This window comes from Euleptes europaea, chromosome 15 (genome assembly GCF_029931775.1).
Source record: "Euleptes europaea isolate rEulEur1 chromosome 15, rEulEur1.hap1, whole genome shotgun sequence".
Lineage (NCBI taxonomy): Eukaryota > Metazoa > Chordata > Lepidosauria > Squamata > Sphaerodactylidae > Euleptes > Euleptes europaea.
The window spans coordinates 11183249-11208649 of record NC_079326.1 but is presented as its reverse complement, the minus strand read 5'-3'; the positions used below and the strand labels follow the sequence as shown (position 1 = coordinate 11208649).

The following is a 25401-nucleotide window of genomic DNA, read 5'->3' as shown; positions in this document are numbered from 1 at the left end:
GAACTGGCTCTCCCCAAATCCTTGAGGCGTGTGCATCCTGTTTTCCACATTAGCCTCCTCAAACCCCATGTTGCTTCTCCACAGTGGCATCCGGATCCACCTCCTGCGCAACCCATCATGGTGGGGGGGGAGGAACACTTCGAAGTCTCCAAGATCCTTGACTCCCGTGTTCACCATGGCAACCTGCAGTATTTAGTCCGTTGGAAACATTTCCCCCCTGCCTATGACGAATGGGTGCGCGCACGGGATGTCTCCGCCCCCGACCTCGTCAACGCCTTTCACATTGCGTACCCGGATAAACCAGCCCCCTTGCGAACTGGGAGGGGGCCTTGAGGGGAGCAGAATGTCAGGCTGCTATCTCGGTTTCGTTATTGCCTCTGTCTCTGCGCTGTACTGTCTGGCCCTCAAGGTCGCATACCTAGGCCTGGGAACTCAGCTCCTGGGAAACTGTATTCTACCTATGCTTGTAATCTCCCGCCTTTTCTGCTTTATATTATCTCCCAGCTAGTGAGTCTCTCATAGCTGTCATTTTATTCGTTTGCACTGTATGCCTATTTGACCAGTAAAAGCCATCTGCTTGGACTCTATATGACTTTGTGGTGATTTCTGGTTCTGTGGGCCAAGGGCTGACACCAGCCTGCATGCTGGCTGCGCCGCCGGCTTAGTGGGCCCCTGTGTGCGTGGCCGAGTTCATGCAGGAAGGAACCTGGGACCTTCTGCAAGCGGGTGGGTGCCTTTGTATGTGTGCAGGGGAGGGGGGATCGGGAAGGAACCTGGGACCTTTTGTAAGCCAGTGCATGCCTTTGTGTTTGTGGGGAGGGGGGACCGGGAAGGAACCTGGGACCTTTTGCAAGCGGGTGCGTGCCTGTGTGTGTGTGTGCGCAGGGGAGGGGGGGGAACCGGGAAGGATTCCATGTTCCTTCCCGGCTCCCCCACTCCCCTGCAAGCACACACACAGGCACGCACCCGCTTGCAGAAGGTCCCAGGTTCCTCCGAGTGGTGGGGGGAGGGAGAAAGACGCTTCCCCCAAGGCTGCCCCTACAGCCGCGGTGTGCAGGAATGTTGTGGCACACTTAAAAAACCCCTTCCACTGCCTCAGCTGTTCCTGCATGCCGCGGCGGCGTGCGCAACTGGGCTTCAATCTTCCCGCCTCCCTACCCCGCCCCCAGAGTCGCTTAATCGCCTCCCGTGCGGATGCTCCGCCGCCGGGAGCGGCTTGGCTTCTTCTCTTCTTCCCCCCTCCCTCTTGCCACTCAACAGCTGACAGGCGGCGAGGGGGGGGAGAAGAAGAAGCCAGCCGTTCCTGGGAGCCGATTAGGCACTCTTGGGGCGGGGCGGGATGGGGAGGCGGGAAAGTTGAAGCCCAATTGCGCGGGGTTGCGCGCGCCGCTAGGTGTGTGTGTGTGTGTGTGTCTGTGGGGAGGCTTTTCTCTTTTCTCTTCCTTTTTCTGTCACTCCTTTCTCTCCCTTTCTTTCTCCCTCTTTTTCTGTCTCTTTCTTGGTCTGCCACACTCTGTCCTTTTCTTTTTCTCTGTCCTTTTCTTTCTTCCCCCTCCATCTTTCTTTCTTTCTTTCTTTCTTTCTTTCTTTCTTTCTTTCTTTCTTTCTTTCTTTCTTTCTTTCTTTCTTTCTTTCTTCCCAAAAACCTCCCTAGCCTCTCCCCACCCCACCCCCCGACCCCCTGCCGAGAGATCTACAACCGGTATGGCCCCCCGAATGATGTGATAAATATGCAAATGGCCATTGGCAGAAAAAAGGTTCCCCACCCCTACTATAGTGGGTCTCTGGTAAGGCGGCCTGTACATTTTTTAAAGTTTCCTAAATAAAATTGCTTATATAGCTGCAGTAAGACATTATTCTGATTAGAAATTATCATTAAACCACAAATTTGCCAACACTTTGGCCTTGATATGAAACTCCCTTTTATTTCTGTGAACAAAAAAATCCAGATATCCTTTGTGAAATCCAACCTGTAATACTTCATATAAGGTGCCAAAATGCCAAGTTGTTATGGTAGGTAGAGAGCTACAAGTGGGAATCCACAAGGACTTGCTTGGGGCGGGGGAATCTCATTTCCCCTCCCCCACTATTTCCTCTTTCCCTCCTTGAAAGTCCTCATAGCCTCTCCTCCTGCTTTCTTCTCTCCCTCCCACCAAACAGCCAACCTACCTTTTATCTGCCCCTCTGTCTTCAGCCTCCCCCAGCAGCCTCTGCCTAGAAAAACTATGCTCCAGCTGTGCAGGAGTGGCTGCTAGGCCAGGTTCACTTGCATGGTAATGAATTCTCAAGGACTTGTGGGGGTCACATCACTTCTTCCTGTATCCCCCACCCCACATTATTTCCCCTTTCCCACCTCCTGGCAACCCCATATACTCACCTCTGTCCTTGCCTCATTAACTCCTCCTCAGCCATTCACCAACCTATTTTTTATCTGCCTCTCTGCATTTTATTTGGGGGGAAATTTAACCCCCCTTTTTAATGTCAGATTTTTCTGCAAACCTAAGGGGTCCCTCAAGTTTGCAGAAACATCTGTTCAGTGCAAGTGTGGACCTTACCTCAGTAAGGCACCAGGGGCCCGACCCTTTCTTGCTTACAGACAGCCTGCTAACCTAAAACAACTTCTCACCCGCAATGATAAACTATTTAACAGTAGCATGGACTCTGGTACCAAGGCCTGCAGCAAACCAAGGTGCCAACTTTGCTCTCATATAGATCCTAGCAACACCATCACTGGGCCCAGCACTGTCAGCCGTACCATCTCAGGTTTATACTCCTGTTCATCTTCTAATGTGATTTTTGCCATCACATGTCAGCAACGCCCTTCCACCCTCTACATTGGACAAACAGGCCAGTCCCCATGACAAAGATTAAATGGACATAAGTCTGATATCAGAAATCACAACATTCAGAAACCAGTGGGGGAACATTTTAACCTTCCAAGACATTCAGTTGCTGATTTAAGAGTAGTAGTTATATTACAAAGGGATTTCAAAGGGAGATTAGAAAGAGAGACTGCTGAATTACAACCAATAATGAAGCTCAAGACAATGCATTCTCCTGGATTAAATAGAGATCTGGGATTCCTGTCTCATTACCAAAGCTAATTTCTCCATGCCTACTAAAGGTAAATGTAGTCCCCTGTACAAGCACTGGGTCATTCCTGACCCATGGGGTGACATCACAACCCAATGTTTACTAGGCAGACTATGTTGATGGGGTGGTTTGCCATTGCCTTCCCCAGTCGTCTACACTTTACCCCAGCAAGCTGGGTACTCATTTTACCGACCTCGGAAGGATGGAAGGCTGAGTTGACCTTGAGTTGGATACCTGAAACCAACTGCCGTCGGGATTGAACTCAGGTTGTGAGTAGAACTTTTGACTACAGTACTGCAGCTTACCACTCTGTGCCATGGGGCTCTAGTCCACGTCTACTACCCTTCTGCATATCTCGCTTACTAGCCTTCTACTAATCCAATCACACCTGCTAACGTCATTTACTTGATTTTGACATTTACATTGCCATTGTGTCTAATTCACTCTTCTCTATTTAAGGATAGATGAAATCACATTATAGCTGTATCTGAAGAAGTGAGCTGTTGCTCACAAAAGGTCATACCCTGCCAGAAATTTGGTAGTCTTTAAGGTGCTACTGGACTCTTGCTCTTTTTTATTGCTATTGACAGACAATCACCCATGGTGACAGATATCAACATATCACATGTTTAAGTCAACATATTCTACTTTTAATGTTTTGTTTGAAAAGGCTGGTGTTAATTATGGTTTATACAAGTGAGAAATCTGCAAGGACTTACAGGGGGCATCTCATCTTCTCCCATACTTCCTATTTCTCTTCACAGAAAGCCCCCATAGCCTCTCCCCTGTTCCTGCTTCTTTCTCTCCTTACCACACACAAGCAAATCTACCTTTATCTTCCCCCCTTCAGCTTTCTTTCCTTCTCTCCCCCTGGCAGCCTGTCCCCAAGAATAGTCTGGTCCAGTTGTACAGTCCCAGCCGGGCTCAGCAGACTTGCATGGTGCTGGCTGGGTTGGGCTAAGTTGCATGGTGGGAAACTTGCAAGGACTTGTGGGGAGTACCTTACTTTCATCTATATCCTCCTCCCCACACTATTTCACACCTCCTGTCAGCCCCGTTCCCTTCTCTCCCAATCAAACAACCTTATATATTTATTTACTTCATTTATACCCCACCTTTCTCGCCAATGGGGAGAAAGCAACTTACATCATTCTCTTCTCCTCCAATTTATCCTCACATAAACCCTGTGAGGTAGGTCAGATTGTGAGGGTGTGACCAGCCCAAGGTCACCCAGTGAGCTTCTGCAGTAGAGTAGGGATTCAAACCTGGGTCTCCCAGATCCCAGTCTGAAACTCTAACCACTGTACTACACTGGCTTTCATTGGGTGGCTGATGTCGAACAGCAGCAAGTAACCAGGCATGGGTGAGTCATACAAGTCACCTGGAATTACTGGCAGGCCTGGCCCCAGTGAGTCTTTCCTCAAAGGCCAAAATAGCCCTGGAAATGGCCTTGCCCCTTGTCCCTGCTTTTTACTAGCAGAAACTAAGTCTTTCCATGCATAATGCAAGGCCTGCTCTTTACTAACAGAAACTAATTCTGTTGTAGTTGCCTAGCAATGGTTACTGAAGGCGTTCATTTCTTAAATCTACAGGCCCTGCTTCTACCATGTTGGGTTTTTCAACCCTCCTGCAAACCTGGGATTTTCTCAGGTTTCCAGAAAGATCTAACTTGTCTGTCTATTTACCCAATCTCCAGATTTAAGCATCCACAGATGGGGCCATGTTGAGAATTAGATATATTGATGATTGTAAATGGCCTATTACAATTCTTGTTTTAAGATGATTTACAGTTTGCAACCAGTTGGCTATTTTCGTATTCTTTGTTGAACATTTATACCCTATTTCAACCCTTCATTAACTTTTGTTTCCCCCCCAGTAATTATAATAGTTCACAATGCAGGAACTCACAATATCCCTTGGTACTTTGGAAAAAAATCTAGATAGTAGTACAAATCATTATTGCATTTCACACACAAAGATGCATCTCCACAACAAAAGAATGTGATTTCTAATAAAAAGGTGCCTGCTCTTAAGGACAATGAAATTTGCACTACATGAGCAATGCCATTTGCTTCTCTGATGCACTACCTGGAGTTCACCAAGAACCATCTTATAGCATTTCTCCTTGGATGGAGAAAAGGATACCCAGAAGGAAAATGTTAAGGAAGTGTTTGAAAGATATGATTTTGATAGGTGTACACGGTGAAGCAAAGAAAACAAATATCAGGGGATGATAGCTGGAAAACAGGTACCAAAGAACTGGGTTGCTTTTAGAATATTAATCAACTCAAGCTTTGAAAGCAGAATATTAAAGACGCAGTCACTATTTGTCAAGTTTTTTGTCAAGCTTTTTTAAAAGGATAGTAAATTCAAAGTTTTGTAGCTTATCGTTCAACTTTACAGGGTTCTCAGATAGGGTGTTTAGAGTACTGTGAACAAGCACTCCTTTTATTAACATAGGTCCCAGATGGAGCCCCATCAACTGACATTTTGTATTTCACCTGCAGATCCAGTTGTTATTCAGGTTTTTATTTGACAATAACATTTTAACACCACAGCCCACAGGCAGATTTGCAAATGATGGCACTTCTGTGAGCACCAAGCATCCTCAACAGGAATTGCTTATATATAATAAAAATCAGTCAGGCTAATCCTGCTGTGTATGCTGTTTGATACAGATAATGGCTGCACTGATCACAGAAAATAAGATACAAACAGGTTCCTCTTAATAGAAGAATTACATTATCTGTCCTTGGTAACCTGGAAAGAACCCATTTTGGAGATAATCATGCTTACAATTTTCAAAAAGATTATGTAAGATCTATGTGAGGGATCGTTAACAAAAATATAACCAGGGTTATGCTTATGCGGCACTGACCTGGATGGTCCAGACCAGCCTGATCTCGTCAGATCTCAAAAGCTAAGCAGGGTCAGCCCTGGAAAATATTTGGATGGTAGGCCTCCAAGGAATACCAGGGTCATGACGCGGAGGCAGGCAATGGCAAACCACCTCTGAACATCTCTTGACTTGAAAACCCCACCAGGGGTTGTCATAAGTCAGATGCAACTTGATGGCACACCAACAAAAACACACTTATGCTGTGATTCCACAGGAACACAGAGGCACTGAATTTTGTACTGGGTGCAAAATTCAACTTTGTCTCAGCTTTTATTTTAAAAAGAGCCACACTGTTGCAAAGATATGCTTGAATATCAGAATATCAGAAGTTAGAGGAGGTCAGGGGTGCTTTAGAGCCCTGCATAACTGCTAGCAAACCAGAATCAATTTCGTAACGTTACATGCAGATTGATTTAACAGGTCACAGAGCTGAGCTTCTCTTGGCAAAAAAAATCCAGTTTTCTCTGTATGCTGGGTTAGAAATATTTTTAATATTAAAAAATCTGAGCAAAGGCTTTTCAGTGGAAAGCACACAGGCCTGAACATAGCAGAACTCTGAGTTACTTTAGTTAAAGATTTGTGAAATAAGAGTTTTCATAAATTATACTTGAGCATGCTAAATGACCAGTTTTATCCATTTCTAAAGCACTACACTGGATGGAAATATACAGAGGCTGAGGGATGCACACACAGACTTATGCGGACATATGAATCTACCACAACGAGTTAAACAATTGGTGCAGTCTATTCTTACTAACAGCAGGTCTCAGGGACAAAAAGGTTTTTCTAAGTCTTTATTCTTGAAGTCTTTAACTGGAGATACTGTGTAATTAATGAGACCTGCAGTATCCAAATCGTGTGCTCCAAGAAAGTTTGTCTTCAATATTTACAGTGCTACATCCTCACTAGAAAATCTTAATCCTTCAATATTGGGAAGTAGAATTCATTTTATTCATAATTTATTCTGCTTGCACCATTTGGGTTTCACTGTGATTCCCCTCTCCCTGGTATATATGCTATCCCCATTAGCGTGCATCAATGACTGCTTGATATTAGAGAGGCCAGAAGCTGCTATGATCTCTAACACCATGGAAAACATACATACCTTAGTAACCTACAAAAACTTCTTCTGTAGCTGAGCCTCTGGCTAGCTGCAGCGACACTGGGAGGAAACGGAGGACGTGACGGGAAGTAGGCTAGCGCTGCAGAGAATATCAAAGCCACAATGCCAAATTCTAAGGCGAAACAATTAAGAAAGAGCCAAGTAAGAAATGAATTATTGTAGAAGGTATGCATTATTCATAAAACATACTATTTGATCCACAGGAAAATTGTATTCAAACTTTTGTAAAAGTGAAATCAGATGCTGCATTAACAGAGGAGAATACAATCTAGAAATATCTAATAGCTAACTTCTGGAAATAAAAGAGCCTACAAACTGATGACGATCTTTTGATGTAATTGATTTAATTGTAACTGTGATCATGACATGGCTTGTAATTTCTTTTTTCTCTCTCTTTACTGTTTTGTTTTCCCTTCTCACTCCTACCCTGACATCGCATTTTAAAACCAAGCAGCTGGGACAGTCACAGCTATGACAGCTGCATGTGCTTCTGCTTCTTGTTTTAAGCGACAAATACCGTGGCAACATTCAGTTCTTTCCCTGTGCCCAGGCTAACAGGTGCAACATGGCCCAGCTTAAAAAGACAGAAGCATCTGAATAGCCCCGTGATGTTCCTTCCCTTAAGCAATTGCTATTCACCTTGGGCTAAGAAGATATAACTAGCTGAATCTCTGAGTTAAAATCTATAAGCTTGACTCAAGTAATATGTGTGAAGAGCTCTGAACAATCCCAAGCCCTGTTTGAATTCTAAGTATTATTTTTATCACTATTAGTAGAAGTAGAAGGGGACTCTTTTGAAATAAAAAAGGATCAAATGAATCACTGAAATACAGAAAAAACATTTAAGGCAGAAGAAACTGCAAGAACATTCCCCTCATAAGAAGCAAAGGGGATATAACATACAGGAGATCCGGGGGAAAAAAACTATCCACAGACTGAAACAAACCAAGAATTTGGATGCAAGGACGTTTCAAACTTGGATCTCAAAATTAACAAAGGATTCAGTGTAAGAATGAAATAAGAAAGGATGTATCAGGAGACTGAGACATTTTAGAAAATGAAGTACAGAAGAAGTGCATTTGAAAAGTAAAGACAACAGACATGGCATGAGACAATATAAAAGAAGATCCATAAAACAGACGAACAATTCATTGGGTCAGATAAAAGTGGCACCTAGGCTACTAGAGGATGCTTCACAGGAGGCATTAATACAGGATTGTCAAAACACCTCACATTTCCTGAACGTCACTTCCTGTAGTCCAAAATATGGGGACTGGCAAGAGAACTGTGCAGCATGCAGGCATCACAGCTTCTCAACATGCAGATTTATAATGAAGGCACAGACAATATTCCAACTCCAACACATTCAAGAAATAAGTGAACAATCTTACGTGAAGGAGAAATTAAGTACCTGATATCAAACATGCCTAATATCAGTGGAGTCAGGTCTCCGTGGGTATATTTCATACTATGGCAAGGCAGTCTGTGTGTAGAGATGTGAAAGCCTCAAAGGAAAAATTGAAAAAACTGAAAGAAATGTTTTCTTCCTTTTTTCTGAGCAGTTTTTAAATTCCAATGGAAAATTCTTGGAATTTGAGAGCGACTAATACACTGTGAGAGGAAGTTCCTGTACCTATGGGTAAGTTGGGAATGCATGCAAAATGCAAACACCGAAACAAAAAATACAAGGCCTAGTGGCCTGAATCATCTTAAAATCAACCCGTATGTTGCCAAAATCAGCTTAAGGTTTTCTTGGTTAGAATGGTGAAAAGTGACTGGGGCTGAAGTGGCACACAGTAATTACAAAGACACAGAACTTATACAGAAATCTAAGTAAGTTACTATTCTTGGAAAATCTCTTTTAAGGTATTCAAGAAAAGAGTGAAGTCAACAGCCATACAGCATGCACATGGCATCTAGCACCTCAAGAGAAAGGGCAAATAATTCTGAAGCTCATTGTGATAAAGATTTATTTCTACACATGTCACTAGAGGGCAGCAACTAACTCATAATAGATGCATGTTCCATACTCGACAGAAATTAAAGGGTTTCTTTAATACCTGCATATAGCACAGCCTCAATGCGGTCCTTGATATACTCGGGGCTGCTCTCAGAAGCAAGTGGAGGTGTTGACGACCCATTCGGCCCTGGAACCACCAGGGGTCCTACTAAAAAGGAAAAGGCTCCACCAAGGTAACTAATCAATGAAGCTATAGCTGTAGCAGTGGCACGCTCATCTGGTGAAAACCATGTTGTGGAGAGGAATGGAGCAGCACTTGTTACAGTTGGGCCTGCCAATCCATTCAACAGTTGCCCTCCATGAATCAGCCTGAAAAGAAAAACACAACACAGATATTTACACACAACTTCTTGGATACACCAGGTCCAAGGTTTCAAATAGCATATTAAAAAATGGAAGAAAAAATAACATTTTTCTTGGTTCCTGTTAAGAAAACATGCATCATTTTTATTACTACAGCCATTTATTCAGCTCTACCACTTCTACTATAGTAATTTTCAACCATCCCTTCTATCTTCCGTTCCTCTCTTACTTGTGTATCTGCAGTTGCTGTTCAATGTCGCCCTTCTTCCTTACATATTGTGTGTGTGTGTGTGTGTGTGTAAAGTGCCGTCAAGTCGCAGCAGACTTATGGTGACCCTTTTTGGGTTTTCATGGCAAGAGACTAACAGAGGTGGTTTGCCAGTGCCTTCCTCTGCACAGCAACCCTGGTATTCCTTGGCGGTCTCCCATCCAAATACTAACCAGGGCTGACCCTGCTTAGCTTCTGAGATCTGATGAGATCAGGCTAGCCTGGGCCATCCAGGTCAGGGCTCCTTACATATTACCACTCCAAAACTGAGCATACAGTCTCTCCCTGTCAGGAGTCAGGAGTCCTGTGGTCCAGGCAGGCTCTTGACATGAGTTAGGCCCGTTTCTGTTCAAGAGGATCTTTCAGTTTTGTTTCCCTGAGCTGTTCAAACTATCCCCGCTCCCTGCCTCCCCCCCACCCCCGCTCTGACCTTGAGTCACAAGCAGGCAACTTCAGTATTATGGCTTGCTCACTCCCTACTTCCCACCAGGCACTGTTATCTCCCAATTCCCAGGCCTGCTTGATCTTGCACCTGGGATTGCTTTGTGCTTAAAGTTCTGCTTTGTAGACTGGATGGTCATTAGCAGCTTTGAATCTGGGGATTGCTTATGCTGTACCTGCGGCTCCTGAATAAACGTTTACCTGCTTTAGATCTGCCTGTCTGAGCGAGTGACTTTTTGGGATTGCCGAGGTTGGCTGGAGAACCTCACACTCCCTTAACTATTCCTTACAAATTCTTCATCTTCTTGATAATATTATCTACCTTTTCCTCAGAGTTATAATTTAGATGTTATTTTACTGGTACTTTTTCCATCTGTTGTGGCCACTTCTTTCACTTACTTTTCTTCATTTTTCTTCTCTCAAGACACAACTCTGCTGTCCTTCTTATTCTGTTTTATGCTGCTTGCTCATCTCACTCTTCTATACCACTCTCTGCGCTGGCTTACTCCACTGTACTATCAAGTTTCTCTCAGGTGGAACCAGTAACCCTTACTTGGAGAAGGAATGTGAATCTTATCAAATCAAAATCATATAATGCCACCCCAAATATTGCAAAATAGTATTTTCAGCACTCTTCATCATGCAGATGTTCAACACAAACAAAAAAACAAACCAAAAGAGCATGGGGAGGGGAGATTTCCCAAGGCCATGGTGGAAATGTCTATGGCCTGAAGTCTATAGACCTTAGACTGGCTAGATACCTACAATAGCTATTTATTTTGGGAACTACTAAGCTTAGTAGTCAGACAGAGATTCTTCAACTGGAGGAAGATCAACTGGGATAGTGCTTTCCTTATTGGGGATTCTTTCCCCACAACCAGTAGGAAGTATTACTTTATGCCTTTCATTGCCTCTAGTGCCTCATAGAACAAACTGGAGTTCAATTTAGATGACTACCATTTTCTCCTCTAAACTCAGCTTTTAGGAGATTTGTGTATTCTATTTGGTGCTAGAGAGACAGCTGGCACCTGCTAGAGACAGCTGGCACCTGCTGGCATTTATAAATGGAAACTTCCACTTCTCCCCTTCTTTATTCCAGAAGACTTTGTGGCAACTTTGAACCTGTTGAAATCATACATCAAGCATCACCTAATCCATTTGCCTGTACAACACATCCATATTCTATTTTGAAAGTCTAACAGTATAATCCTGAGTTAATGTAGTCTGCCCACTGATTTCCATGGGTTTAGACTGGAGTAACTTTGCATAGGACTGCACTATAGAACTTGAAGACCAGAGGCCTTTCCATCATAGCTTGAAAACATCTTTTGTCCTGACCTCACCTCATGCTCTCCCTGCTGCACGCAGTTCAGGGTCTTCGGTAAGGAAGGGATGGCAAGTAACTATGGCCGAGATGCTTGGCGAGGCTGGCAGTAGGGTGCCAAAAGGTGGGAATAAGGTGGCAGCGTGAAGGGTCACTCGTCTCATCGGCGAGATGATTGCCATTGATGGGCTGCCCTTCAGCGCTGTAGAGAAAGTTGGCTCCCTGGTACATGCCCCCTGCTCTCACCATGATGAGTAGAGCTGTGATATCCTTGTTGTACAGGGCTGGGGGGGAGCATGTGAAGGCAAAGATTTCCCATGCTGGTGGGAGAACTGTGCACTTCACATCCAATATCTGGAGTAGCCCACAGTCGCAGCATGGGTTCATTTTCCTAACTGGGCACTGGTGGCAACCCAACTAGGTTCTGGGGAGGGGTGGGGAGAGCAGCGCTAGGTAGGGTGAGGGCCGGAGGGCTGGCTATTGCCAGGCTCTGCTCCACACCAAGCAGTTTGATGTGGTGCATGCATTGGACAACATCACTACCGCCATCAGACACCAGTTAGCGTCCTGGGCAGGCAGGAGAGTCACCATGGACTTCATGGTAATGGATGGTGGCAAAAACATCAGGGCAGCAGCAGTGGCATTGGGCCTAGAGACTTTGCAGCCCACCTTCTACACCTCGTGTTGAGGGATGCCCTGGGTCTGGGTTCTTCAGAGGAATCCAGACTGGATGCTGCGACTCATGATTTCCGGCATATCATCATGAAATGCTGGAATCTCGCGGGTCACCTCTAACAATGTTTGAAGGACTTCGTCTTTTTGGTGATGTCAGCACTTGCTGGAATTCCACTGACACCATGGTTGAGCATTTGGTGGAGCAGAGGAGAGCCCTCAATGCATTGTTCAGTGAGAGTGATGTGTTGCGGCAAAAGTGCCAGCTCAACCAGGAAGAGTGGTTGACTATCTCTCAAACCATGGAGGTCCTTCAGCCCTTTAAGGACTACACACAGTTGCTCTTGTCTGACACGGCTACGCTGGCTCTGGTCATTCCCATGACACAAGCACTTCATGAGAGGATGGCTGAGTTTCTGGAGCCAGCTGAAGGATGTGCAGACTACATTCCAGCAGTGCGCACACTGGTGCTGAGGCTGCAAAACGGTGTGACAACTCATCTTCAGCCTCTCGCCTAGCAACTGATCTACATATTGGTGACCATGTGTGACCCACACATCAAGGGCAGCATCGCCGAGCAGGCCAACCAGCCGGTGTGCTGGAGCTCTCCCAGCATGTGCAGCAAATGCAAGCCCAAAGGGGGACCTTGCCAGTGAAGGAGAAAGTGGGGGGGGGGGCAAGAAGCTCCTCTGCTACTTGTCCCCCACCTCCCACAACCTGCCACATCCTCCCCTGGGCAACCACCAAGATGAAACTGGAGATGGAGCTCGCTGGGCGGGCACTTGGCCCCTCTGGGAGGCCCCTCTGGGAGGACAAGGTGCATGAGAAAGGACACAGCAGCTGTAATGGTAAGGGGGTACCTTTCAGAGCCCTACGAGTTGCAGTCCATAAGTCCACTGAGCTACTGGGCCATGAAGGATTCAGTCTGGCCGGACCTCTCTCTAGTGGCCCAGAGACTCCTCTCTTGCCCTCTGATGAGCGTCCAGAATGAGTGTGTTTTTTCACACCTGGGTGACACCCTCAGTCCACATCGTTCACACATGGCACCTTGGCATGCAGAGCAGTTGGTCTTCCTCAAGGTCAACTAGCCTCTGTTCAACTTCCCAATTCTGGACTTTGAGGATGACTGAGGTGAGCACACACTTGTGCATACATCCGCTCAGGGTCTGTCTTGGGAAACTGGGGTGAAACACTCTTCCCGAAATAAAAAAGTCAAAATTAGAAAGAAGTGGCAGGTCAGATTTCCAATTTGATTGGCGGTCCCCTCCCCAACCCCTAATGCCACCTGAACCCACCAGCACGCACACTGAAGCCTCCATTGACCCTTCGTGGCCATGTGACACAGGGGAATGTTGAAGGTGGTTCTCGGATCATTCAGCCCCTTGCATGAACCCCGAAGTTTGGTGAAGACTGGGCTGGGGGTCCAATTTTATGGGCCCCCAAAGGGGCAGCCCCCATTCTCCATAGGAAAACATTGTGAAGTTTGCAGTGTTTTCCTATGGGGAATAGGGGCGACTCCTTTGGGGGCCCATAAAATTGGACCCCCTGACCCAATTTTTACCAAACTCTGGGGCTCATGCAAGGAGAGTCCCTTCAAGCTACCTGAAAACCTGGGGACTCTACCTCCAAAAATGCCCCATGGGAGCTTTGAAGAAAAAATTCCATAGACTATAATGGGCCCAAATGTGTTTTGTAAACCTAGAAATAAAGCCGAATACCCATTTACAGGTATGGGTATTCGGCGTATTTCAGGTTTACTGAAAAAAATCGCGCCCAATAAACCCAAGTACAAAATTTACCAAATTTTTCCTCCCCACAGCCCTACTGAATCTGATGTTTAAATGAAGTCACTGCTTGAGGCGATGTTTGTATTTTTACATTTCAAAAGCTTGTGCAGTGCTTTTTTATATTAGGTAACAAATGACAAACACAATACAGTCAAGTACAAAAAAGAAACATTAGATTAAAAGTTTTCTATCATCAAGAAATAACACCCAGAGGAGATAATCTATGTACTGTATGTTGAGATCTCTGTTGTTAGCCAACAACAAAATTGCTAACTTGGTAATAAGCATTTTGAACAGTGATGCAGTCCAAAGCTCTTTGGTTGACAAATGGGAAAGCCCAAGAGAAAAGCCCAGAATGCTGACAAATTGCAGAGGTCATATAATCACTAATGTTGTTGAAATAACATGACTATGTGGTGTTAAGGAGCCATATGCTTCTCCTGGATCACAATTCAAAATTAAACTCCTAAATGCTTGACAATTATTAAACCTTTACAGAAGTTTTCCAGACAGAGAAGCACTGGTCTGCTTCCAACTGTAGTAAATTATCTTGACTCTTGAATAATTCCCTAGGAAGCTTAACAACATACAGTATAATTCAGTGCTGGACCTATAATGAATTGCATGTCTCTCTCTGGATGTGAACACATTCTATTGTACTAGCAATGACTGCATTTCAGAGATATTTAGAGAAACACAACCTGAATAAGCAAAATCACTCTGGACTGAGAGGTGCAAATGCTCTGTTATTGCCTTGCAGAGAAATCTGTTTCCTAGTAACAGTCTCGAATACTGCCAGATACATCAGGAAGCTGCAAATACAATTCAAATTGTATTGTACATATAAGATGGATTCCTTGCATGATGGATGTGCAAGGCACTATTATCAGATCACACATACTGAAAAGATTACTGACAGTGCATAAGAAATAAAAAAGGAAGAGGACTGTGTGTAGGTAAAACTATGGATTATAAAGTTGCCAAGTCTTCCATCAAAATAGCATAATCAGCACAGAATGAGTATACTGAAGCTCTGCAACTGTCACTGTTTTTGCAGTATCATATAAGGAGTAATGTGATTACTTAATATCTTGGGAAATAGAAAAGGAACAGATATAAAAAAGAAAAATGACAGTGGCACAACTAAGTCACTTCTCCTTTTAGTTGACAGGAATGGGAGGAAGGTTAGCAGAAGAGATAAAAAAAGACTTCCTGCTGTTACCAAATAGGCTAACATACACTTTCTTAGTAGCAACTTTCTCTGGCCATAAAAACACGCTAAGGTGCTAAAAGCAGGGAGAAACCCTCTCATCTTTCTACCCCATCCAATGGCTGCCTAAACACCAAGTGAATGCATGTGTACATGTACACAGAGAGAGAGAGAGACTTTCTACTCCTTTCCCATGACTCCCTACCTTGACTCGAGTGATCTGGTCACATGGATCCATGCTATGGTGACCTCAAGGCTAGCCTATTGTAATGAACTCTACATGGGTCTGCCACTAAACTCAAATGGAAACCCCAGAACATTGTAGCTCAGTTACTACTGGGCACAAGGCAAAGCATGCCTGCCACACCCATTCTGAGGTCACGCCATTGGCTACCAATTTGTAACTGGGGTCAGTTGAAGGTGCTGGTTATAACCTGCAAAGCTAATAGGCTTAGACCCACATACCTGCAGGGCAGTCTCTCCTTGTATGCTCCGCCACAACAACTTCGCTAATCTGAGCAACACCTTCTGAAGGTGCCACCCCACAAACAGGTAAAATCAGCAACTACCTGCTCAAGTACATTCTCAGTGGTGGCTTCCACCTTGTGGAAACACCTGCCTGAGAAGGTCAGGAAGGCTCCCACACTTCTAGCATACTAAAAATTGAGCTACCATCAGTAACCAACAGCATTTATGCAAGCTAGTAACTCAAGGAGGGAAGTCTAAGCCACAAACTAATCAATGAACTCCTGTACAGTATTCAATAAAAAAATTAAGCTTACAGAGGATGCTTCTGTTCTTTTAGATGTGTCTGAGGCCAGCCAGTAAATATTTAGAAGAGTTCTAGGTACAAATATAAGCAGGGCCACTCACTAGTAGTAGAACATTGCTGCTCCAGATCAGGTTTTGGAGTTTATTAGGGACATGCATTCAGATATATCTGAGCCAAAAATACCCCAAAAAAACACCTTACTAATACTAGCTGGTTATCCCCCCCCCCCAAAAAAAAACCCAACCAAGTTTCTTTGGGTTCATTCAGTTAAAGGCGCCCAATGTTGCCCTATGCCCGTGTTGGCAAACCTATGGCATGCGTGCCGCAGCCGTCACGCCAAGCCCTCTCTGTGGGTACGCAAGGAGCCGTCACGCCTGCCTAGGGCTGTGCCGTGTTGCCATGGTAAGGGCGCTGAGGGCGGTGTTCCTTCTCCCCAAGCCCATGCTCCCAAGCCTGCACTGGCGCCCTCGCTCTCCTTGCACCCAGGGCTAGCCCCTCCCTCTCTCTCAGCTGAGCTGCAGCTCAGCTGTTTGTTGGGTGCCCCGCCCCTCTTCAGTTTGGACCGGGAGGCTGTGGCAGAGCACCTTGCCATGTCCCCCCTCTCAGCTGAGCACCCCACCCGTCTTCAGAGGGTTCAATCCTCTCTCTCTCTCTCTCTCTCACTCACTCACTTGCAAGGGTTTTTGGGAATTGTAGTTCACAGGAAAGAGGAGACAAGGCTGCAATGGAACAAAAAGCCCTGTTCTTTTATGGATCTTTCCTGTTCCTCCTTTCTTGTTTCCCTGCTTCCAGGAATTTTCACGTAGAAGTGGGGAATCATCTTCGGTTCTCCTTTGTGGAGGGGCGTGTGCATGCGTGCAGTCAAGTCACCACTGACTTAAGGTGACCCCACAGGGTTTTCAAGGCAAGAGACCTTCGGGGGTGGTTTGCCCATTGCCGGCCTCTGTGTGGGCTGAGAGAGTTCCAAGAGAACTCTTCAGTTTTGACAGGGAAGGCTGTGGCCGAGCACCTTGCACGCCCCCCCTCTCAGCTGAGCTGCAGGGCAGCTCAGCTGTTTGTCGGGGGGGGGGGGCCGCCAGTATTCAGAGGGTTCAGTCCTTTCTCTCTCTCTCTCTCTCTCTCTCTCTCTCTCTCTCTCTCTCTGAGCAGAGGACGAGTCCAGGAGAGATGCATGCCAAATGCAAACTTTTACCTTTCCATAAAAAGTTGTTTGTATCATTGAAAGCTCTATTATTGTGTTTTTCTTTTAATGCAAAATATGTGAATGTATGAGTTGTTTTTTCTAAACTAAAACCTCAGTATTCAGGTTAAATTGCCGTATTGGCACTTGGCGATAAATAAGTGGGTTTTGGGTTGCAGTTTGGGCACTCGGTCTCTAAAAGGTTCACCATCACTGCCCTGTGCCCTTTTCTACCTTTGGACTGGTTTCCAGGGGAACAGGAAGGAAGGGGGGCAAATAGAACAGCACATTAGGGGGAGCTGTATTGTTTGCCCAATCACAGCAATTATTTTATAGGGTTGTTTGGATTAAAATATGCTCCTCCCTCCATTAGCAGATTTCCCAGGGAACAGGAGGGAAGGGGGAAGGAGGCAGTGGCAAATAGGATTGCACATTAGGGGGAGCAGTGCTCTTTGCCCAATCACAGGAGTTGTTTCATAGCCTGGTTTTCTTTCAAGTTCTTCTGAGCATGGGCAAAGAGCATAAAAGCAGGCCCTGACTGCAGCTAGACTCCATTAGAGTGAGAGGTTTCTGGACTGTGCACTGCTAAGCTTCTGCAGCTGCTGCCTGTGAGTCTGTGACTTGGGCTGCATTAGAACCCGCCTGCCTGACGAAGATCATCGATCGGTTTGAACAAACTTGTTTATTTAATGTTTTCTCTTTTTCTTTTTTCCTTTGGGCCTGGTGGTGGTTTGTGCAGCGGGGAAATCTCCAATATACTCGAGTATGAAAAACACAGATTTTTTTAAAATGTACCCACCCCAGTGTTAACGTCTTGTGACTCCTTTAAATTGTGCATCTGGTATAGAGTGCACCATATGCATTTTAGTATATGTATGACATTGTTTTATACACTCACCCACGATGGAAGCCACAACCATGCTCAGTCCTCAACAGAACATTGAGACAAGTCTTTTTTTTTAATTTCTAAGTTCCTATTTTTCTAAATACCCAAGGAGCCCCCTTTTCTGTGGGTGAGCTTTTTCCACTACCTTCTGCATTTTCAGACTCCTGAAGGACAATAACCATGCTCAATATTTATCAGGCCATGAGCAAGTCTTCCTTTAAAATTTCCCAAGTAATATTTTTCAGTGAAATTCATGCATGAATAACCTGGGACTGCAAGCAATTTCTGAATGCTTGAAATTTTTCTCTTTTTTGGGACATGTGTTAGTGAATGCTGATAATCACACCTAAGTATGGCCCAGAGCCCATGTCCGCTGTAACATCCTGTCTCTATATCCATGGAGGCAACACTATTAGAAGACCTAAAAATGGCCAGGCTGTCTGGGGCCAATGCACCTGCTTGTTCTTCAGCATGATATATAAAACATCACACGCAAACCATGATAGGATCCAACACTCCTTTTCTACCAGAGTAAGGGTACATCTACCGGTGATAGGGAGGGAGTGTGGCTGCCATTTTCATGCCTTCATCATGCCAGCACTACTCCTGGGGTCCACTGAAACCCGGGGCGGCACTGTGGCTGCAGCAAGAACACAGGGACAGGACGTTCTACCCATAAGAGGAGCTCTCGTGACAGTACTTGAGATAGAACCCAATACATTCCGTTGGAATAAAAAATCAGCCTCAACATAAATGAATTAGTGGCCATAAATCTTACACTTAAAAGTGCTTTTATTATGTTGCTATCTGATTGGGATTTACTGTTCAAATTTTAAAGCTGTTTGTATTTTAATTGTGCTTTTGCTTTCATATATTTTAAGCTACCTTGTTGTTGTTATAAGGTGAGATATATTTTTAAAACGTTTACACCTAACTAGAAGAACCCCCAATATATTCTACAGATTACAAACACACACACACACTCACCCTCAAAATAATTTACGCCTCAAAAGGAGACTTTATCACTACCGCCTTCTTTGCCTATATGCTATTTTCCTTTCTTAGCTGATGCAACAAATTTGGGGGAAGGGGAGACTTGTGGTATCACACCCTCGATAAAAATTTCTCTTTAATGTTATTCTGCAAGACACAGATTTGTGATTTACAGGTTCTATATTTAGTCTGAAAAAGTCTTGATGTTCTCACATATTCTGAAGGAAGTGGTTAATTCCTTCTGTGTAATTTGCCAGAACAAGCATTTACACTATGTGATAGGGAATTTCACATAGGCAGACAAAAAAATTTTGAGCATTGCAAAAATTTTTTGAAATATATTTGTAAGATTGTTCTAAGGATACTTTGCTTCACATTCTATAAAAAGCAGTAGTCACAGAATGTAGATATATTAAGTAGCATGCTAGTGATCAGGTTCGTTCTGAAAGATATTTACCAGAGAGCCACCTACAACCGGATTTCTTCATTTTCCTGTGTTTTGTATTTTATGCAACATGCACCAGGCACAGCAGCCCCATGGTGGGACAGATGCTTTCAAACTACTGCTTCGCTAAAATCTCTCTGCAATATGTTCATATTCATTCATTGATTCATGAACCCTACCTTTCATTGGTTTTCTGTGTGTGTCTCCCTTATCTTTTTAGAGACAGACCAAAAGGAGATACTCACAATGTTGTTCAACTCATGTAGTAATCTACTGGTATTCTAGGAGACAAATTTGCAACAGCTAATACAGATGACAGAGAAATATGAACACAACAGTATCAGTGCATTTTGATGTTTGTTATAGTGTCTTGTTATCACCGTAGCAGATTTCAGCCTGAAAAGACTATCAGAATTCTTCCTTGCAGACCATCATCTATTCTAAAAATTGCTCTGAGATTAGAAGCATTTGTTCCTGTTATTTCCCCATTTTCTTCTTGTTGCAGTTATCCAGAAGGAGCAAAGAGCAACTACATTTTCCCCCAATGCCTCATACTGTAATTTAAGTTTGATTCTGTAATGCAAGATGTCTTTTGTATGAAAGATGAGCATAGCAAGACAATTTCATTCAGTGCTTTGCCCTGTTGGAAAGCATTTTCAAGACTGGCTAAACTAAGAGTTGCATTTTGATCGATTTCTATATCCTGTGTTCTTCTCTCAGGATTATACATTATTTTTTCAATATCCAGCTAATTATTTTCAGGCACCAAGCAATGTAGGGAGAACTGCGAGTTCAATCCCAGAGTGCAAGGTTTTTCATAACAAGGTTGCAACAAAAACTATAAGAGAAATGTAGAAGGAAAATTTCAACAGAGGGATTTATGAAATAATCAATTACCAAGTCTCTGCCTCAAGACTGAGGTCGATAAATGCCAAACCAGATTAAAAAAACAACACCGTTTGTAAACCAGGTTAAGAGTACCATATTAGCATTAATTTTGGATTAACTGCTTTGAGCTAGAGAACAGCCTGGCAAGCTCACCTTCCAAACAGCTGGCCAACTAAGGCAGTGTATAACTGCATCCTTTTCTTTGACTCTGCAGTACCCTAAATTTCTACATAAATAAGCACTGCATATCATTCATTCCATGGGGTAGTAAAATAGTAAGATTGATACACTGATTCTACTATTGATAGTATTTATAAGTAACCACTCAGGATATTTAAAGTGCTTGCTTCCTGAATGGAAGCATTCTCAGAGATATTAGTTCACATCTGGTAGATTTACAGCACAATCATACACACCACTGGTAGTTGCTTTGGTAGGCCATTCTATTTTGAATCACAAAGTTCATACAGCTTAAGAAAATAGCTGTTTTTAATTGTTCAAACTAATGAACAAGAAATGAACAGAAATATGCCATTCAAAATTTAGTAAATGTGACGTATGAAAATTAATATTAACCCCTCTTTCAAAAACCAGAATATTAATGAACAATTTTATATTATAGTTTTGTATATCTGGATTAAGCACACACACAAAGGGGAACAAACTCTTAATCACCCTGTTAGCTGATAATGAAAACTTGCACCTGAATGATTTGGAAAAAAACTATAGATACAAAGGCATATAAGTAAATGAAAGGTGGTTCCAAATATTAAGATGGTACTATTACCTGGAGGTTGGCAACCCTATCACACCTAGATAAAAGCCTTGGAAAATAACTTTCCTTCTGAAGAACCTAGTATTTCTACCTATTAATATAAGCTTACCAAAAAAAAAGTCTATTTGTATGAAAATGGGAATTTATTTTGAGTTATTACCGCAAAATGAGTTATTTCTACTGAGAAGTTGTATTCTTGCTAAATATTTATGGACTTGGGTTACTTGCATATTTGGTTTCATTTTCAATATATAAGGTCACCAATACATGATGGGTAATTTACAAGCAATCTGGCTCCAAAAAAGAAACACTGCGAATAGAAAACTGGAAAATAAACGAAACCACAACACAAGCCTTGTTGCCGAACAGTGAGGTAAAACAGGATCTTTATGAAGATCCAGGGGATTAAATCAAGAACTGTTTTCACGTCTCATAACCTGCAACTAACTACAAAAAGAACAAGAAAAGGTAAAAAAAGCCAAATTTAGTCCTGAGTGGGGGTGGGTTTTTTTTTTTAATGCTGAATTAGGTAAGGTCCCGCTCTCACTTACGTTTATGGGCTTTTGTCACTGCAGCTGTTTTTAAAGAAAACTTAAGCATTTTAGAACCCTGTGGACTGGTTTCTGAAATAATTGCAGAAGTCTTGTTATTTTGAAAATGTTTTTAACTGAAAGCCTGCCAAGCAAGAGAACAAAGATTTGCTATGAAACAAACGCAATACCAGGCCAACAAGCGCAATGCCAGGCCAACACGGCAGCATCTCTGTCAGAAATCCTGACAGTTAAAAGGCAACAACATCACGATACAGCGAGACCCCTGACAGTACGGTGACAAATTCTTTCAGATCCTCACATCATAATGCCCTGTTATTGCACTGCCATCACAGTTGTCACACACTTGAGAATGCTTCTTCGGTCAAAGCTTCATCTAAGTTTGAAAGACAAGGGCAAACGGAATCAAAGCTTGCAGGCCACATGTGTTATTAAGAGACCCCTGGGGTAAGAAAAACAAAATCGAGCCTCTCTTAACATTGTTTATTTCTTTCATGATGCCACACTTACAGAACACCACACAATAAAGACATTTCTCTCTTAGGGTAAGATGCACATTTACTTAGCAGTGAACTGTTGCTTATTAATGGGAGCCAATGATGGATAAGAACACAATCAGACAGATGAAAGAACCGCCAGGTGAAAAGGACAGGTGTGCAAATAGCCTCTTGCTTGGCTGCCTGTGCTAAGCAATAATTATGTCATACAACCAGGTAGACAGGAAGCAAGCTTTTGTAAACTGGAAGAGAACAAGGCTGGCTTTTTGTTCTTTTTAAAATCTCTTCTTAGTTTGCAACTAACTTGAGTATGCCTTGGCAGATGAGCTAGTAATTTCTCCAAAGGAATTTTAAAGGATGGAAAAAAAAACCTCATGGAATAAGAGTAAATGCTTTGAAAGGAAGTGGTGGTTAAGGAAACTGCAACCCCCTAAACCTACAATACATGCATGCAAAGGGTGACTCGTTTGTGGAAAAGCTACCACATGGTGACTTTTTTGCATCAAAAACATACATTCAAGGACTTCCGGTGGTGTCGCTGGGGTGAGTGCTACGTTTCCCCAGGTTGTCCTGGGGGAAATCCAAGTTTGCGTTAATTTTGGGGTATTATATGCACCCCAACCCGACCCTTGCAAGTGGGTCGGATAGCAGGAACTCCCTGCAGCCCGCAAACGCAGTTTGACCTCCCAAATACTCCGAGGGAGCTTCTCTAAGTCCCCCGGAGTTTTGGACGCCGGTCCTGCGAGGGCACCAAGGGAAAGAAATCACCAAAACGCAACTTCGGCTCAAGGCTCTACCCTCCACCACCTTATAACCAACATAAGGACTACTTTAAGATAAGAACCTCACCTCTAGATGCCCAAGTGAGTACACAAGAATCCTTCGTTTTTTACTGGCGTTACCGAATAACCGGGGGGTAGATGAAGACATTCCCAGCACCCTTGCTCCTCCCTTAATTGAATCAGATAAGATTGACTTACAAAACCCATCAGGATTGGAGGCAGGAGCCTTATCAAGTTGATCAGCTTAAACCAAAACAAAGAGTTAGAAGGATGCTTACAAGATGGACTAAAATCTCTACCAATGAGAAGCATTCTTGAGGGAAGGGGAGGGTGAATTTCTTTCTTCCGGTGGAAAGAGGTCCTCCTGCCACGTTTGCAACAAGGGATTCCTTAGACCGGAAGACCCTCTATACCACCCTCTCTATCATCTGACTTACAACAACAGGAAGTAAGTCGTAGGACCGGATACACGTCGCACTCGAGCAACATAGAAACAGTTCCTGAAGGAAACAACCATCGAGAAGAGGAGGTAGAAGGTCCACGGCGAAATCAACTTCCGGAATACTTCCTGGTTGATCCGACCTAGAGCGTCCGGCAAAACTCGCTGGTATTTCAAAACTTTAATAAGCTGTTTTAAAGCTAAAAAGGGGTCTTTTCAATGCGAAAAAATAATTAAGCTGATCATTGAATCATTCTCTATCAACTACCAATTAGAGGGCCCTGCCTGAGGACATGTATTTTACCAGCCTTATTTCAATGTAAATGTCTAGATCCCGACCCCGTTCTGGCTCACTACATAGCCCTGCCTATACAAAACTGAAAGAAACGGCAAAAACCTCAACCATGGATAAGAAATTGCAAGACATGTTAGCCAAACAAACAGAGGCAACAACTAAACAGTTTGAACAGATGTCCACACAGATGACGCAGCTGACTGCTATGATGACAAATCTTGGCCAAGCATCTCAAGCTATTAATCAAAAATTGGATGTGGTTAAAGAAGACCTTAAAGATGTAAAGACCCAAATGAATACTATGAAGACAGATATGCAAGCAATGGACTCATCAATCAAGAAAGTGATGGAAGAACATAAGGATACAAAGAAAAAATTAGCAAGCCAAGAAAAGCAGATTGAAACAATACAAACTAACCAGACAGCTGCTAAAGATCAGATAGCAATGATGGAGATGAGAGTTAGAGAAACCAACCTTCGTCTGCGCAACTTTGCAGATATGATGGGAGATAACAAAGAAACTGTAGTCCCCAATCTGGCTTACTTATTTCAAATAGAAGAACAAGTCTTGAACCAAGCCATCAATAGAGTCTACAGAATACCATTACCTGCTAGAATGAAAAGATCTAAACCAAGAGATCTCATGATTGTTTTTTATGACACTAGGATCAAGGACAGGATCATGAAGATCCACTATGACAACCCGGTTTCAGCAGGAGATATTCCTCTGATACTATTAAAGGACATACCAAGACTTAAATTTTTTTTTTCATAAGATGTTATTAGACAATGATACTCAACTGATTTCTAAAATGTATAATCTTCTTTTAACAATATACTGTGAGCAGGAGACAATTAAACCAACAATGATTGATTGGGCTCAAAATGTGGGACATGACATTGTTTTAAATAAATGGGAAAGATTATGGTCGAAAGACCTGAAAGGATTGAATGCGCAGTCAGTTCGAGAAAATATTTATAAAATTATGTATAGATGGCATTTAACACCTAAGAAGATTGCAAGGATTTACAAAATGACGTCTCCTAAATGTTGGAAATGTAACAAGGAAATTGGTTCCTTTTACCATATGTGGTGGACCTGTGACAAAGCTAAGGATTTTTGGGATATGATTTATAATGAATTAAGACTGATCGTACAAAAAAATATACCCAAAATACCAGAAATGATGCTACTAAGTATAATACCTGATGACTTGTCAACACAAAGAAACTTTTTGATTTATGCTACAACAGCTGCAAGACTGATTTATGCAGCAAAATGGAAAGGGGCAGATATTCCTGGGAAAAAAGACTGGATTATGAAAATGTTTGAACTGGTGGAAATGGCAAAACTTACAGCCATTTTAAATCAAAAAGACAATGCCCGATTTATGGGGGAATGGGAGGCTTGGATGAAATATTGTGATTATGAATTAAAACTGGGAAAAATGGAAGAATACCTTTTAATCTGATCTAGATGATACTATTAATATTAAGAGTTATAACCATTTATATCAATAGAGTATGTTATATGAAATGTAGCCCTGTTACTCACCGAGAGGGCTCTTTCCGCTCCGAGGTAAAAGGGGCATCTTGAAGCTTGGGTTTTCCCGCCCTTTGCTCGGGGAGGCAGGACTTAAATCTTCTCATTTCCTGTCTCCTGGGCGGGAAAGCCTCCAGCTTCCACTTTTCCAAGAAGCCGGTTGCTAGAGACAGGAATAAAAAACTAGAGAAGACAAACATAATAACCACAACCAA

The 25401-nt window shown here is 43.2% G+C and overlaps 1 protein-coding gene across 1 annotated transcript in view; it reads right to left on the bottom strand.

Moving 5' to 3' along the window:
• Positions 1-25401, bottom strand: part of SLC49A4 (solute carrier family 49 member 4) — a 123371-nt gene that overhangs the window by 56636 nt on the left and 41334 nt on the right. The window contains exons 3-4 of the mRNA XM_056861436.1: positions 9176-9444; positions 7098-7227 (exon numbers count right to left, since the gene is read on the bottom strand). Of these exons, the coding sequence (XP_056717414.1) occupies positions 7098-7227; positions 9176-9444 (399 nt within the window). The remainder of the gene's footprint in view (positions 1-7097; positions 7228-9175; positions 9445-25401) is intronic.